This window comes from Bidens hawaiensis, unplaced genomic scaffold (genome assembly GCF_021521415.1).
Source record: "Bidens hawaiensis isolate Kalapana, Puna unplaced genomic scaffold, B.hawaiensis_p1.1 tig00023071_1, whole genome shotgun sequence".
Classification (NCBI taxonomy): Eukaryota; Viridiplantae; Streptophyta; class Magnoliopsida; order Asterales; family Asteraceae; genus Bidens; species Bidens hawaiensis.
In genome coordinates, this window is record NW_027493615.1 from 268,845 (window position 1) to 286,988 (window position 18,144).

Sequence of the window (18,144 nt, forward strand, 5' to 3'; positions counted from 1 at the left end):
TGCTGGGACCTACCTCTTCAAGCATACTTTGTTTAGGTAAAACATAAACGAAACAAAACAATTTACACAATAGAAGTGTCAAATTAATAGAAACATTGATTTGTGTTCAAACTAAACAAAGTTATTTAGGAGTGGTCTAAATAATTTCCTAAATCCAGTTCCGGAAATCTCATAAAAACTTACCTGGTAATCTTTTTCCATGGACTAAAATGATTCAATGTCTACATTCATCTTAGCAAGGCGTCTTACAAGTATCGCAAATTCTATGTTAGACACTTACATGGTCGTGAATCTATTAATTAAACAGGGTCGGGTCAACTATTTCAGAGGGTTAAAGTGAAAATAAATTCCCAAATTTTATTTTTCTTAATATTAGTTCATACTTTCGATATCCATTTTCATGAGATGTAAAAAACATAGAATAACAAAGTTGGGAACTATTAGATACGAACTTGCGGCTCCAAGAGCAAAATTTGTCTTGCCACTATACTAACTAGCATTGTATTTTTGTTTGTAACGCGGATGCCTAAAGTCTTAACTTGTTTATATTAGCTCTTGAGCCAATCCCGAACCTAAACAAAGCTTAACTGAGTCACTGACTGATCTTGTTTCACAGTTACAAAAATGCATGCATGATGCATTACAGTAAAAATAAGTAGGGTATTAGTTAAGAGACCCATAAAACAATTTTATATTTCTTGTTCCTAGAAGCTATGTACAATGTTCTTTTTAACTTTTTAGTAAAAAGGTAAGAATGATCCATCTCTTTATAATTTATATCTCCTTTATAATGTTTTTTTATTTATTTATTGAGATAGCTTGTTATTCTAAAGGATGTTATTTATATTAATTTAATACATTAAAGAATAAGGAGGTCAAAAAAGAAATAGGGGGCAAGTAAAGGAAGAATCATATCTAATATGTGATTTAAGAATAACTACTATAAATATTAACGTTTATAAGATGGAATATTGGTTAGTGTTGGTTCTTATAATTTAGTGATGGAGAATGAATGGTTCCAATTTGGATGTTGCGTATTGCATTGGGTTTCATATGTATATAGATTATGGATGCACATGGACTTTGACATGTCTTTTCGAGAGTCCGAATTGTCATCACCGTTAATAAAAAGGTTTGATTATTTTTACAATAAAAAGTTTGGTTATTTTTACACCTTGGCATTTAGAAGCATGATTGCTGATTCTAATCACTTTACATTTTACACACTTGAAGCGTCAAGTGACTAGAAACAATATTGTGTATGCATAAATACTTTCCAAGCTAAACAAATTTCCAAACACTCATTTATGATTAATGTTAAAAACACAATCAGAGTTAACATGAACAACCTCTTTCACTATAATTATTATTTCAAATATGTGAACCTAATGTTATAGATATATTGTGGGTATCTGTCCATATCAATCTTTTGCCTATTCTTGTGACTTTGCGAATTTGTCTATGTACTTTGCATATATCTTCTGGCAATTTACTTTACATTCATGGGGTACCTCTACACTATATATATATTCCAATCTAAACAAGTTATGATCAAATAACAACCAACAAGTAAAGTGAACAGGATTCAAACCAAAAGACATGATACTTTACTTGTAACATTCATTTTACACAACATTTGTTTATATATACTAGTTGGTAGGAGTCTCATAAAAACTCACATTGTAATCTTTCTTATAGTTATAGAATACATGTCTACCTCTGTCTTAACTAAGCCTCTTACAATATCACAAAAATCTTTATATAAAAAGTCATAATTGAAATCTAGATAAACTTGATTGAATGGATGGAAGTTCAGGGACGGATCTATATGGAAGCCAGGGGTAACTCGGGTTACCCCTCAACTTTCTTACTGATGTGTTAATTTTTTGTTATTCCCTCCAATTTAGGGATAGATTACCCTTGAACAAACATTAGGCTACCCCTCAAAACCCTTAGTCTTGAAGTTAAAAGAGGAAAAAAATGTTTAAAAATTTTCCGGCCATAAAACGGTGCCCGGTGAACTGTTATAAAATAACATTGAAGAAGACGTACGCTGTAATATGAAAATGGTTAAAGTGGGGTTTTAAAACATAAATGGTTGACCCACCTATAACCTACCTATATAAAGAAAACCTATTTTTTATTATTTTATTTTATTATATTATATATCATAAAAACATCGTATCTCAAATTCACTATACAATTCCCAAAGTCCTTTTGATATTCTTCCAAGATTACCAATCTCTTTATATGTTTTGGTTTTGGTTTTGGTTTTGGTTTTTTAGAGCATTCTCAATTCATTTTTCATTCTCTGTCTCAATAATTACACTAAAAAATCATATTTTCTCTCTCATTTTTAATTAAATAATATGTACTTTTTTATACTTTTATCATTACATTTTCTCTATCATTCACTCACAACCATTTACAAAAATATTAAAAAATTATAGAGGTGAACAGTGTGTTTCTCCAAATTTAACCATGAACAGTAACATATTCGCTCTCCCCCTCTCACAACCACTTTTAACCATCTCTAAAAAATAAAGAACCCTCTCACGTAATTTGGAGTATCGGTTGAAAATGCTCTTATTGTTAAGTACTTTTTATTATTGAAATATGTTAATTTAATTATGTATGAATTCCTGAATGTTTATTCATATGCTAACAAATATAATTAACTAATTTAACTTTTAGAGGGACCTTAGGGACCCCCAAAGTGAGCTCCTTTTGTTGCGCTCGTGCATGGGGTTGCTAAGTTAGTGTTTGGGCTTCGGACCTGTCAACCTGAACATGTCAAAGAGGCTGTGTCCATCTTTGATGCGGGCCTACGGGGGCAATTGAAAATATTGTTGTGTGTGGAGTACCGCATTTTGGGGACCTCCAGTGGAGGTTGGCTTCCTTTTCTATGCGTTGCGGAGGCTTAGGAATTTTCTCGGCTGAGGATGTCTTCGCATATGCCTTTGTGGCTTCCAGGTCCCAGTCGTGGAAATTGCAGTACCACATCCTTCGAAACGCTGGTGTTTTAGGGGTAGATCCTGACTACTCTTTTGCACTTGGTAATGTTGGAACAACTCTCCCGGACCTTGATCTAGGCGGTTTTACTGATAAGGAGACCGCCCCCAAGAAACATCAATAAACCTTGGCGAGTGTTCTTTATGGTAAACACGTACATGATTTGGAGGAGCGATTCGATATGACCCCGAGACAAAAGGCGGTTTTAGCTTGTCTCAAGGGGGCTCATGCCCAGGATTTTTTGACTGTTGTGCCCACTGAAGGTCTTGGGCAACGGATGTCGACAGTTGAAAATAGAGTCATCCTTAAATACCGGCATATGATTCCCCTTTTCTCTCCAGATGAATCATGCCCCATTAGTAAAAAAACTTGTTCGGATAGATTTAGTGAGCATGCCCTCCATTGTAAGGAATTTCCGGAATTCAAATATCGTCATGACTGGGTTAGAGATGTCTTATGGGATGTGCTTAGGCGTACCGGGATCTCAGCCAGGAAAACGGTACCTGTTAACTTTTTGACTGATCTGCGAGAGAGAATATCTACCCTGCGTCCTGCGGATGTTCTTGTGTTTGGCTGGGCAGGGGGTAAGCATGCGTGTATTGACCTCACTGGGGTGTCCCCGTTGGTGGGGCTGAGAGACAGTGACTTCGTACCGAGACAGACGATTTTGAGAGCGGAATCTAGAAAGGTTGCTAAGCATGAGGCAGCGTATTTGGAGAATCAGCACGTGTTCATTCCATTTGCCTTCGACACTTTTGGATCCCTAGCTCCCGAGGCGGTTCGCTTCTTGGAGCGGGTGCAGAAGGTGGTCCACAGTGACTCGCAGAGCCCGAGGAACCAAGCATTTATATTTAGTAGAATAGGCTTTGCGATTCAAAAGGGGATAGCGGCGCAACTTGTTGCTCGCTTACCCATTATCCAGATGTAGCTCGGTTTGTGTTATATATAAATATTTTAGGCTTAAAAAAAATAATAATCATTTATAGTTGTGGGACTTTTAGATATTTAAAAATATAATGCAAAGCTCTAATCAATTCTTTAATGTTAAGAAATTAAGGTTTATGTGAGTTATTCTTTCTAGTTTTTAATAACTTCGAATTTGTTTTTTATATACACTTAGACAAAAAATATTTTAGGTTACATAAATGCTTTCTCAAAACATCTTAAAAAGAGTCAAGAATTATTAGATACGACTAAGTTATTAAACATAGCAAAATGAGCATTGAATAAATTAAGACAAAAAAGGTTTGATACGATGTTGGAAGATGTTTTTCTCAATTGAAATTTGTCAAGACTCCAGACAGATTTACGCAATTAAATGATTGATGATTATACGAACAATGGTCTAGTTAGCGTAGTTGAAAGAAAAACATTTGATAAAGTAATAGATGACGATGTAATGACTTGACTTCAATATTTACAGAGCCGAAAAGGAAAAATCTTTTAGGTATTTGTTTAACTGTATTTATGTTTGTGCATTAAGTGAATGTACGGTAAAAAAAAATTAGGTTACCCCTGAAATTCTCTTATAGATCCGTCACTGTGGAAGTTGGAACAATGTTTGGAATTACCCCTATATCCTAATAAGTCTTCTTGAGACAGTATGTCACCTTGTCATACTGACTTTAACACTATAGGAATCCAATTTTAAACTTGAAACTATAAGTTCAAAAGCTTTAATCGTCACTCTTATATCATTGAACTTTATTCAAAATGGGAGTCCAAAAGAATAAACATGGGCGGATGAAAAGAAAGAATCATGTCTTGCATAAGATTTCAAATTACTATAATATTATCAACATTAGTAATTATATTGTTGTCTGTTTTAAAGGTTAGGACTATTTCAATTTCCACTAAAAATATTATTGTGACGTGATATTGTAATAATCAACTTTAATAATTATTTGACGTGATATTGTGACAATCAATTTTAATTATTTGACCAAAAAGTGATGATAACTGATGATTATCATAAATAATTAAGATTATATAAATATATTCTTGTGTTTATGTTGTAAACATGACAAAATTATATACTTCTACACATGTAAAGCATAAAACGATATCCGTGTATATTTCTCCGTCTATTTTATTTTCTTTTAAAATGGATTATTTTTGTCAAGTCAAAGATATTTATGTCTCAACCTTTGGAAATTATAATGTTATGAAACTTCAATTTTAGTTTAGCAAAATTTTTCAATCATAATTAGCTAGCTTACTTGATCGTCATTAAAAATAAATTAAATCGAAAGTTACAAGTATAATATAACATAAGCCATTGGACAAAAGCACCAGTGGTCTAGTGGTAGAATAGTACCCTGCCACAGTACAGACCCGGGTTCGATTCCCGGCTGGTGCACGCATTGTTTTTATTTTGACTATTTATTGAGAAAATAGTGTCTTTGATGCCTAGGTACAAAACCATTTATCACAGCTACCAAATACTAATAGTATCCAGCTAGTTACCACCAGCAGAACTAGAGGGGGTTCGTTCCGCCCTCCCTATTAATTAATAGAGTATCTAACGTTGTCACTTTCCTATTGTTTGACCTTCAAAATTTTCACTCATTTTGTGGTTTAAACAAATGTAAAAAAGTTCTGTTAGGACACACCATTAGTATGTTTTGGTTCTGTTCACCACTAGTTTGATGCACATACAAAATATCATGTTTTGGTTAAGATAATTTGTTTATTAATCTGAATACATTTAAGACGTCACTTTTACCCCTAGCTAGTGTATAAATGTGAATTTACAATTTGTAACAAACATTATAAGTGTTCCATAGATGGTAGATGGCTTGATGGCTTATATCAGTAGTTGTTATTTATGCATTAATTTGTAAAATATTTAGTTCAAGTTAAAGTCCAACTTGGAAGGTTAAGATAGTAATTTTCCATTCTATACAGAAAAAAACTTACCCATTCAACAAATCTTTTACAGCCTGTTTGTAGTTCATCCATTTCACATAATATTAATGTTGAGGTAAAATAATCAGCTTTTGATAAGTAACTGAAACATAACTTATTGTTTTATGCAACACCAAAATTACTATACTGCCTACATGTAACCCTTTTAAGACATTTTAACATATTTTTATTTTGTTTGAACAGCTATTTTCAAAGATGTACTTTCGGTCATTTTTGCCTATTAAATCCTTATAAATCAGCAGAGCCGTCTCTGAGAATTTGAACACCTCATCCGAGCTGAAATAAAAAGGTTCGTAGGCCATAATGAGTAACAAAATATGTAAGTTAATTTTCTAAACGAAACTAACGATGTAACAATAAACATAGCAAAATATGGTAATTCAATCGGCTGCAAAGCAATGCCATATGTTTTTATTTATTTATTTTTTTATAAAATTTAGTTTGGGCCAAAGAGCTTAAATGATTTATGGATTAAAAAAAGTATTGGGCTCATATCTAATAAGATGATTAAGATTCATACCAATTTTATTAAAAAAAAGTTTTAAAAAAAATATACAAAAAGATGTTGGCCCCCGAATATTATGTGCCCCGGCCAATTGTCCGGCTCGCCCTATGCTTGATTGCTTGGGCTTGCCTGTATATCAAAATCTGCCAAAAACTTGAATGACTGATATCTTATAAACATTACTACTTCAAACAACAAAAGTATGTTAAGACATTATCTGATGCTGCCTATAACGTAACCACTTTCAAACACAATGTTACACACCATCGAAAACTTTTATATAGAGCATTTATACTAGAATTTCAAAAAAGACCAAACCTTGTTACTAATGTAGCCCATTACACCAACACCAACGGTTGCACATGTATGTTCTTTATATGTTTCCTAAATTATACACGTTACAGTTTAACTACAATGAAACTACAAGAATGAGGAAGAAAGACGTGGTATGCTCAACAATGGTCATTTAAAACAACTTGTGTCTTCTCTTGGAGGACACATATGTTTCTCATAACACAACAGTCGAATCTATAAGTACAGTCGGGGAAGACTCGAGCACCTGAAGTTGTACCTAAAACAAGCAACGAGAAAAAATTTTGATTGGTGGAAATGCTTTATTTGTGTTTGTTGTGAGTTGTGGTGTATTAGGGTGTGTTCAACTAAGGTAGCGCCTTAGTTCAACCCAATCTATGATATCGAAGATCATAAACGAGGATCATTGATCACAATGAAAAAATCCACGAATTCGACAATTATGTAGTAACTGGATACTCAATGGGACGAGAGTCACGAAACCGTGCTTGGTAAAAGGTTTCAAAAACATGTTTCATCACAAGCCATTTCTTTAGCCGTTGTGATTGTATTTTTCCTACAATTTAAACCATTTTATTAATTTTTTTAAAATAAAATATAATATTTACATCAAGACAAACGGGCAACAAGTTGTGCCGCAAGCCTCTTTGAATTGCAAAACTCAATGTTTACACTTTACTATAACCACTTTACATGATTGTTAATAAAAGTAAATCAAACTGCAAATGTATTTGCAGGTAGAATCAAATATAATTAATTGAACAAAAGCACCAGTGGTCTAGTGGTAGAATAGTACCCTGCCACGGTACGGACCTGGGTTAAATCCCCGGCTGGTGCACTTAATTTTTTCCTTTTATCTTGGTTTTCGATAAAAGTACTCACGTACAAATGATTATTTATATAATTTTCTTTTCTTTTTTTTGTCTAATTACAAAACCCACAGTTACACACACATAAAGATAAGTTTTTTGAAAGAAGAATAAAAAATATCACATGATTAGCAAACAAATAGCACAAAAATGATGTATAATGTAAGGAGTATTAGTAAAACACTAAACCAAGTAATATAACGTTACCAAGTCCAAAATATCAAGCACAAACTACATGATCGCCTAATTAATAGCATATTTCAGTGTGTATGTATTAGCTAGTTATCATCGGCATAACTAAAGGGGGTGTGTTCCGCACTTCCGCCCTCCACCCGGGCAAATTCTATATTAATAGAGTATCCAACGTTGTCACTTTATGATAGTTTGATCTTCTAATTTGGTTTAGTTCCTGGTTTGATGCACATACAAAAATTCATTTTCGGTTAAGATACTTTGGTTTTTAATCCGAATACAATTGAAATAATATTTTTACCCCTAGTGTATAAATGAGAGTTTTATTACGTTTACCAAACATTTTAATTTATAAGTGTTCCATAGATGACAGTGTTATTTATGCATTAGTTTGTACAATATTCTGTTCAAGTTCAAGTCCTACTTGGAAGGTTATGACAGTAAATTTCCATTAGAGATAGAAAAAACTTACCCATTCAACAGTTATTATTATTATTATTATTATTATTATTATTCTCATCATTTCCCATAATATATGATGCGGATACGGGCCTGTGATCCGATAGTCGAATGAATCTCAGCCGGTTTGTAGCCCAGTTGTGTCATCTGCTTCCCCTATGAAAGTATGAGATCAAACTTGAATAAAGCATTAGATTAACAAAAAAATAAATTAAGGTATGAATAACTAAGAATAAGTATTAAATATGCTTTTAAGGATCATATCAGTTAATAATTTTTGGGCAAGGTGGAACTGATTCGGATTACTTCGAGTTCAAATAATCAATTTTTTGATAAGTAACTGAAAGTCTGAAACATAACATATTCTTATATATGCAAAACCAAAATTACTATAATGCCCACACGTAACCCCGAAGACCTTTTATTAAGTTTGACCTACTTTTACTTCTCGTTATATAAAGATGTACTTTTTGGTCATTGTTACCTATTGAATCCTTAAATATCGGAATTTACCAAAAAAACTCAAATTATTGATATTTATTATAGTCACTACCTACTACTTCAAACATCAAAAGTACGTCAAGACATTTATTTTATGCTGATTATCAAAGACAAAGTGAGTCACTGGCGAAAACTTTTATTTAGATAGTTTATACTTTATACTATAATTTCATAAAGACAGAGCTTTGTTACCTATGTAGCCCATTGTACCGACACCAACAGTCATTTACATTCTTTATACTTTTTCTCAAGCTTCTATGAACCCAAATGGTAATGAAAACACCAACCACATTCTTGCTCACTATTCTAACATATTATGATATTATTTTTCGGTACAAAAGAGTCAAAATTAAGTTTTTTCAAGCTAATTGACTTTTAATTTGACTTTATTGTCACAGTTCAAATAAATCTCTAGTTTGACAGTTTGTGACTTTGTGTGCATATTTCCACCTCAACTTCCTTATCATGTTCTAACCTTGTTTCATGCTCTATATTATATCTTAATTATGGAGAAGCGATATCAATATAATTAGTATAAAACATTTTTTTTTGTTGGTAATCGTTTCCATTGCATTAAAATAAGCATAGATATTACATCAACATAGTACGTAGACGGGCAACAAGCTGCGCCGACACCCCTTTCTGAATTGCAAACTCTAACCTGCTAAAGACATACCCCTGCCCCTTTGGAAGTCGACACATTGCTATGCACAACCCGTTGGACCCTGGTTAGGAAACGGATAGCTTCCGGTGCCAAGGAGCCAAAGGTATCAAAAGCCAGAGGGACAAAAACATGTTGGTTCTCTTCGCAGGCTTTAGCATGTTTCTCCACCTTCTTCGTTTCAGCCCTTTTCATTGCTTGCCCAGCTACAAACCCATTATCCCTCAAACCAGCTAAAGGAGATACCCCTGTGAGGTCAACACAAGCGTGTTTTCCCCCGGCCCAACAAAAGACGAGCAAATCTGCCGGTCGTAGAGTGGATCTCCCTTCCGTGGGGACTGTAAAAAAGTTTACGGGGGCTTCCTTTTTAGCCGATATCCCAGCTCGCCTTAAGATGTCCCAAAGAACGTCCTGCACCCAATCATGTCGGTATTTGAACCCAGGCATCTCCTTGCAATGAACCGCATGCTCTCCGAATTTATCCAGGCAAGTCTTACGGCAGATCAGACATGTTTCGTCTTCTGGGTACATTGGGACCATCAAACGATACTTAAGAATGACCCTATACTCGACCGCAGACATGATTTGGCCCAAGCCATCGATCGAGATAACGGTCAGAAAATCTTGGGCATGAGGACCTTGTAAGCATTCAATAACCGCCTTCTGTCGGGGGGACAATTCAAAAACTTCTCCCAGGCTCTGAGCGATTTTGCCAAAAAGGGCATTCGCCAAGTTTTTTGAGGCTTTGGTGGGGCGGTGTCCTTATTAGAGAAACCGCCAATGTCAAAGTCTGGGAGAGCGCCATTTAGGCGTTCCAGGGCCTGCACGTAGTCTGAGTCCAGGTCGACAACTCCGCTATTCCTTAAGATGTGATTCTGTAGCTTCCAAGATTGAGCCCTCGACGCTACAAAAGCGTAAACCCCAACATCATGAGCCGAAAGAAGGCTTAAACCCCCCAAGCGTATCGGTAAAGATGCAAGTCGCTACTGAAGATCACCAAAGAAAACCAAAGACTAAAACATTATAAAATAAATTATAATACATTTTTATTCATTAATTGCAATAAAGTAAAAAAACTAAATTGTATTCAAATGGAAAACATTGGCCGGTACAATTTTTATATGTCGTAAATTAAACATAAAAAAAGTTACCATGTTACATGTCATGCGAAAGAAAGACCAAAGCCCATGATGAAAATACAAATGTATAGTTTAGCCCAAACTAGTTAAAATTATAAAACGGCTGGGCCTATTGTTATTGCTTTAGCAGTTCACACTCACGCTTAACTAAGACGGGAAAAAATCGGTTTGGGCCCGCTAAAAGTGGTTTATGACCCGACCCGAAACCACTTTCCGCTCTGTTTGACCCAAACCGGTTCAAAACTGACCCAACCCGTAGCTTCTCAAATCAATTCATACCCTCAAAGCTTGAAACCAATTATGACCTGGCCCATATTTTGAACCAATTATAGTCCGTCGTTTAAAAAAACTGGTTTACATTTTACAAACCGGTTTCGACTTCCAACAAACTAGTTTTGGCCCGGCTTATTCAAAAAACTCTTCAACCACGTTATACTCACGTAAGTCATTATACTCTTATAAGAGATTATGTTAAAATGTGGAAAAAGGATATAATAGATATTATATAACTTTTATGTTTTGAAAACTTTATGAATTGCTTGAAAGACTGAAAGTGTATTAGTAAAGAATACAAGAACACCAACTTTCTCTTGATTATATATGTGAAAAGACATGGATATAAGTTACGATTGATTGTGCATGAATATGATTATATGAATGTTCATGCTTCTTATTTATAGGCCAAAACCGACGGGATATGGAGTAATGGTCGCATGACACGTTAACAACGGGCTAACGTTACTGATTCACTCTTTAAAAGGGCCATCAGAATATTATAGGAAGGATTAGATGATTTGTCAAATGATAAAAATCACCACCCCATTCTAAGCCCTTATACAGACCTTTAGAAGAAGGCTTTGTTTGTTAGACAGTCCGTCTAACCAACTTTTTTAGATAACATCATTTTAGCCTATTAACTTGTACTTTTGGTTAGTTACACTCACCCAAGGGATCACTCATTCCTTTTGAAAGTTGAAACACTTTGAGGACCTAAATAGAAAAACATATTTTTTTTTGAACGGTGACTTTCGCAGTTAAGATATATCACACTCTTTGGTTCAACAGGAGGAGGAGCTCCGCCACTCCACTCGGGCCAGACTATGTTGACATAATCGGGATCCACGCTGGCATCCGAGTTTGGCTTGACCGTTCCCGGTCAAACCCAGTTGGCTCACCCCGCCTGAAGGCACGACGGGTTTTTTTGCTCTGGGAAAATTCCGTCGAAATCAAGACTCGAACCCGGAACATCCGGGTCATCCATCGTGTTCTTGGCCATTGGGGCAAGCTCCGCTGGTTAAATAGAAAAATATATAGAGCATTTTATGAGGCAAAGAATAAATTAAAATTAAAAAAATAGGATAAATAATAATAATAATAATAATAATAATAATAATTATAATCATAATAATAATAATAATAATAATAATTTGTTTGTGCCTCAATGGTAGAGCACTCACTTTACAAGTGAGAGGTAGGAGGATCACACCTCACTACCACCAACTTATATTGGAGATATGAGGGATGAGGTTCGAGTCCTGATCTCACCCGGTTTTACCGGCTCCTCGCTGTCGTGCCATTTGGCGGACGTGGGGGTGGGGGTCGGTTTTTTCCGGTGAATTCCTCAACATGTGGACCGCTAGGGGCTCCGTCCGTCCGGAGTAGTGGCCGGCTCGGGCTACCTTTAGTCAATGGGGGCCGCGTACGGGGTACCCGGCGTTTGTTAGTTGGCCGTTCAAAAAATAAATAAATAATAATAATAATAATAATAATAATAATAATAATAATAACAATAAAAATTAAATAAATGAAAGAGAGGATAACGTTCACAGAACACAAAATAGCCATCCGTACACACCATGATATTATCTCCGGCGCCACCACCGCTTCACTCCACCACGCGCCACCACTTCCGCCGGAAAACACTAAACTTCATCCACTCACCAAACCTTCTCCTTCGTAAAACCTCCGTACACGCGCTAGCGCGTGACGTGGACACATTCACCGAGTCATCAGGCTATCTATTCGAACTCAGCACGTCAGAGGCCGAATCGTTGACGGAATACGACATCTCGAAAATCGGTTCGATTTACCGGAAAAAGCCGTTGATAGTTTTCCGGCGACTGCTTCAAATCGGTAACACGCTCGGCAAATGGCTGGCGCTTAGATATATTGATAACGTATCGGACCGATCTGACGTCATGTTTGAGGTCAGTGCATTTATAATAATAATAATAATAATAATAATATGATATAATGAAAATGATTTTGATAATTATTGATTGATTGAATTTAGGTTAGGGCTTCACAATTGCGCCAGATACTGGTAAAGCTTGGACCGGTATGTATGTTTGTTACAATACTGACTTTAACTTCATTCTTTTGTGTTGATTAATTTTTTTAAGTTGTAACTAGACTAAACAAGCATTTAGGTTTGACTTTTAAGTTTTAACTTATTTAATTCATTATCTTGTCTTCCTAGTTGATTATTCTTTCAACTAAACTAAACATACATTTAGGTATGACTTTTAACTTATTTACTTCCTTTCGAGCTCTTTCTAAAGCTCAAGCTCGGCTCGCTAGTCGTTTTTTTAATCTCAAGCCCGGCTCGTTTATTATTTATTAGATAATTTATATGCTTTTTTTAAATACTTTTGTGTATTTTTAATTGTAATTTTTTTTATATATAATTTAGTAATTTTATCATCATTTTATTTATTATAATGAATATTATAATATAATTTTATAATTAATACATTAAATATGAAACTATATAAATAATGGACTCGTTTAGGCTTGCGAGCCAGCTTGAGCCCTATAAGTGAAGCTTGCGCTCTGGCTCGTTTATTAAAAATGCTTATGTTAAGGCTCGAGCTCGTGTAAGCTCAGCTCGTTTCGAGCTTTCAGCGAGCCGATCTCGAGTAGCTCATGAGCTGGCTCGGCTCGTTTGCACTCCTATTCATAATTTATATATCTCTATGTACTTCTTTGTATACAACATTCGATCTTCCACTGACTTCTAATTGAAAAATGATAGAAATATGTTTCCCATTTAACTGCGAAAAGAGTAGTGAAAAGAGCGGGAAAACAATTTCGTTGGTGTGCTAGAAAGGTGGCACGTGGCTTCTAAGATACTCGTTTATTAGAGTAGATAGATTTGTCAGATATAAGTCTATAAACATAAAAATATCAGCTAATCATCTCTCTCTTTATCAGGCATACATAAAAATTGCTCAGGCTATCTCATCTCGGCCTGTAAGTTCACTCAACTCTAGCTTTATTTACAATACCAATATTCAAGAACATGCTAGTTTATTTCAATAATTTCAGTTTGTATTGACAAATAAGTGAATATAACATCTTATTTACTTATATAATTATATTCTTTTGTAGGATTTGGTACCACCATCATATCTCAACGAACTTACATTATTACAAGACCGAATTTCACCATTTTCCACTGAAATTGCATTTAACACGATTGAGAAAGAACTCGGTTTACCTTTAAATCAAATTTTCTCTGAGATCACACCCGAGCCCGTGGCTGCAGCATCTCTCGGCCAGGTCATTTTATTAATATATGCTTATTAAAGCTTTATGTTATCAAATTATTTCCTTGGAATAATATTTTATTTTTTTTACGCAGGTTTATCAGGCCAGACTCCAAGATACTGGTCAACTCGTTGCGGTCAAAGTGCAACGGCCCGGAGTTCAGGCTGCCATTTCATTGGACATATTAATCCTGCGTGCACTTGCGGGACTGATTCGGAAAGCAGGGAAATTTAATACTGATCTTCAGGTTAGTTTTCTCAAAAAGAAATTGAAAAAACTCTAATCAATTGATTAAAGAGTTAATATCATAAAAAACCAACATACTCAACATAATCTTGATCTACAGGCTGTTGTTGATGAATGGGCATTGAGCCTCTTTCGGGTATGTAAATTCTAAACATCTCAAATTGTTTCTGTTCCAAACCAAGATGAAAACATTGTAATGTTCAACAAATACAATTAAACGTTCTTAAATTACAGTATATATATAAATTCTTAGTGCTCTAATATTGAATACAGGTAATCACATTAAATGCAGGAGATGGATTATGTTAATGAAGCAAAAAATGGAGTTAGGTTCAGGTAAGATATCAAGTTTAGCCTTTTTTATTATAAGCTTATGAAAGAGTTATTATGCTTATTTTATGCATAATATAGTTCATGGTATATATGCTATTTGTGACCTCATTAAATTATGTATTTAAGCAGAGAGCTATATGGAAATTTAAAGGATGTTTTGGTTCCAGATTTTTATTTTGCACAGACAACTCGTAAGGTCATCACTATGCAGTGGATAGAGGTACTTTTTTCTTTTATTTCGTATATTTATACAGTGTAAGTATTATTGTTATGGTTATTATTATTTAATTCAATATTGAAAGCTACCTTAATGATATGTTTCATGACATTTAGGGTCAGAAGCTATCTGAAGTGAAGGATCTTTATCTGGTTGAGGTTAAGTATCGAAAATTTAAAGTAATGTTTTTGGTTAATTTGCTATTGAACTAGTTAGTTATATAAATACCATTTGGTTGGTGCAGACAGGGGTGTATTGCTCATTTAATCAACTTCTAGAATATGGATTTTATCATGCTGGTCCGCATCCTGGAAACCTACTTCGTACATATGATGGAAAACTAGCCTATTTAGGTACTTCATGATTATTATTTTACATAATAGTTTTGAGTAATTTACACAAAGGGCTATTTCACTTTTGGTCCCTAAGTATGGGAAAGTACACCACAAGTCCAAACTTATACATGCATAACACAAATGGTCCCTGGCATGGATGGACAGTTAAGTTTCTCAGTTTTATGGTATGAAAATTAAAGGGTATTTTATATATTTTAGTCATTTTATAAAATTTAACAGAAAAAGTAAACCTCCATCCATGTCAGGGACCATATATGTGTTACGTTTATGCATAAATTTGGACATGTGGTGTACTGAAGGACTAAAATTGAAATCTGAACTACCACAAGGACCATCCGTGTAATTTACTCTAAATTTTTTTTTATTATTTCAGATTTTGGAATGATGGGTGAATTCAAGCAAGAGCTTCGTGATGGTTTCATTGAAGCATGTATCCATCTTATTAACCGTGATTATGATTCATTGGCTAAAGACTTTGTTACCCTTGGGTATTATTAATTTCTTTTTTCTTTAATATTTAACAATAAGAAAGTTCAAGGCTAAAGTTTAGGTAATTGTGCATATATATATGAATTATTCAGGTTGCTTCCTGCAACAGCTGACAAGGATGCGGTTACAAAGGCATTAACAGGTTTAGTTATTTCACCTCTCTTCATGATTATAAAATTATCTTTATATAATCAAACATTCATTTTACCTTTTGCATGTTTGTTTGTCTTATCAAATTTAGAAATCTTCTGTTAGGTGTTTTTCAGAATGCTGTTACAAAAGGAGTCCGTAATATCAGCTTTGGGGATCTTTTAGGAAATCTAGGAACCACCATGTAAGATTATACACACACACCTCGCACACACATTGACAATATGTAATATCCTTTGTATGTATATATGATAGATTGTTTTGTATGTTGCAGGTACAAGTTTAAATTTCAAATCCCCTCATATTTTTCTCTTGTTATTAGGAGGTATATCGCAAATGGGGTTATTCATGCTCTTGAACTAGAATAACTACCCATGTTTGAACCAATGATTTTCACATGCATTTATGTTTTGCTGATGTGGCAGCCTTGCTGTTCTAGAAGGTATTGCAATCAACAATGACCCAAATTATAAAGTTTTAGGTGGTACATACCCATGGATTGCTAGGAAAGTCCTAACCGACAGCTCACCTCAACTCAGGTCTTCGTTGCAGTCTCTTCTATATGAGGTATTCCATTCGCCACCTGTCATTTTACAGTTCCTTCAAAAATATATATTATTTGTTAAATCTTTTGATTTTAATTGTTGATTTTATCAGGATGGAGTGTTCAGGATTGACCGTTTGGAGTCTTTGCTATCTGAGGTATATGATATATTGTTAGTTTTCATAGAATAGTAACTAAGTTTCAAAAGTGTTCCAATTAGGTCACTCAACTTTCATATTTTATTAAATTAAAGGTTTTAACATATTTTTTTTAATGTTTTTATTTTTTGTTTCACATAGGAAATCTTTTTATCTTTTTTTTATGTTGACGTTGAGTGGCGACGTGAATTTTATTTTTTATTTTTGAATTTTAATATAATTAATGTTTTTTAATTTTTTAAAAATATAACTACATATATTGCAAATTCCGACCCACACATCTTATCCTCCATTTCTTTCTTAACAAACAAAAAAATCCGTGAGACTCGATTTGAAGATTTAGTGACCCGATTTGAGAAAAATATGCAAGAGTGACCTAATTGGAACACTTTTGAAAGTTGGTTACTAATCTATGAGATATTCCCATTTCTCTTTATTATTTTTAAAGCAATCATATATTTAGTGTAATACTTTTTTTTTAGTCCCTTCGAGCAAGAACAGAAAAAGCTTTGGTTAAAATAGAAGACAGCAATTCTAATGAGACTATTAAGCAGATTATGTCATTCACATTGACCGAAAAGGTAAAAACTATAAATTAAAGTTAAAATAAAGTCCTGATTTTAATTAATTAATATTGATTTGCGCAGGGTGAGTTTGTGAGGGAAATACTTCTTCAAGAATTTGCCAAGGTATTTATAAAAGTATCATGTATCTAGCTTCTTGTCATTTTATGGTCTTTTTGAATTTATAGCATGTGAATTTTGTTAAATGTAAATAATAAATAGGGTTTGGATGCACTTGGTCTTGCAACCTTGGATTCTTTGGCATCTGCAGCAACTGCAAATTTACCATTTAGCCCTTCACCTCCATCTTCATTAACAGACGAAGATATGATCAATTTGAGAAACTTGCATCGCCTACTACAGTTCTTATCAGGGTCTATGAGTTTTGAAGATACCGATAATGTAAGATGCTAAAGGCTTTATATGTGTGTGCGTGTATACATATAACATTTGTATGTATGTTTATGAATCATGACATATATTATGTTGTAGGGAGTAGAAGCATTCGGTCAAAATACTAAAAAGAGAACAAATTCAGAGGAGGTGTCTTTAATCCTTAACGAGTTTACATCTGTTCAAGACATTGTACCACTGCTTAATGTTATTCCTGAGGTAAGAACTGTCTTTCTAAAATATAAACTCGTTTTTTTTTATATTAATATTATTATTTGGGACTCTTGTAAAGTAAAGTAATCTAAAAAGAAAACTTTAAACAGCTTCCTCCAGATGTGCAACAACAGTTGATCCGTCTCCCAGTTGATCTAGTTGGAAAGTTTGTTTCACGTGTTGCTGCGAGGACAGTACGAAGAGCATTGTTGTAAATCCCATCCCAGACCGTGACTGGTCTACACGAAAGCCAAGCAAATGGTTTGATCTGAATATATTTTTTTAGTTTTGTTGTTTATACAATATTCATATACATGTCCGTTAATAGATTATTGTACAATATAATAAAATTCAC

General features: G+C 34.2%; 1 protein-coding gene and 1 non-coding gene across 2 annotated transcripts; both read left to right on the forward strand.

Annotated features, from left to right (window-relative positions):
• The first annotated feature begins 5,300 nt into the window (after positions 1-5,300).
• On the forward strand, positions 5,301-5,371 carry TRNAG-GCC (transfer RNA glycine (anticodon GCC)). Its single transcript has one exon. It is a non-coding gene; the product is annotated as a tRNA-Gly (tRNA).
• A 7,005-nt stretch (positions 5,372-12,376) lies between these two features.
• Positions 12,377-18,073, forward strand: LOC143566911 (putative aarF domain-containing protein kinase At1g71810, chloroplastic). Its single transcript, XM_077053470.1, has 21 exons — positions 12,377-12,785; positions 12,872-12,916; positions 13,792-13,830; positions 13,969-14,139; positions 14,222-14,374; positions 14,474-14,509; positions 14,666-14,709; positions 14,836-14,926; positions 15,040-15,081; positions 15,168-15,276; positions 15,653-15,767; positions 15,861-15,910; positions 16,024-16,102; positions 16,193-16,243; positions 16,344-16,485; positions 16,576-16,620; positions 17,103-17,201; positions 17,268-17,309; positions 17,406-17,585; positions 17,676-17,795; positions 17,900-18,073. Exons 1-21 carry the CDS (start codon positions 12,435-12,437, stop codon positions 18,002-18,004), a joined length of 2,109 nt encoding a protein of 702 aa, XP_076909585.1. The 5' UTR covers positions 12,377-12,434; the 3' UTR covers positions 18,005-18,073.
• The last annotated feature ends 71 nt before the right edge of the window (positions 18,074-18,144 follow it).

Bases quoted from the DNA above. Each gene is read 5' to 3' on its own strand.
- LOC143566911 (XM_077053470.1), top strand. From the start codon at position 12,435: ATGATATTATCTCCGGCGCCACCACCGCTTCACTCCACCACGCGCCAC. The intron at 15,082-15,167 runs GTTAAGTATCGA...TGGTTGGTGCAG, and splicing joins AGGATCTTTATCTGGTTGAG to ACAGGGGTGTATTGCTCATT. The intron at 15,768-15,860 runs GTATTATTAATT...TGAATTATTCAG, and splicing joins AAAGACTTTGTTACCCTTGG to GTTGCTTCCTGCAACAGCTG.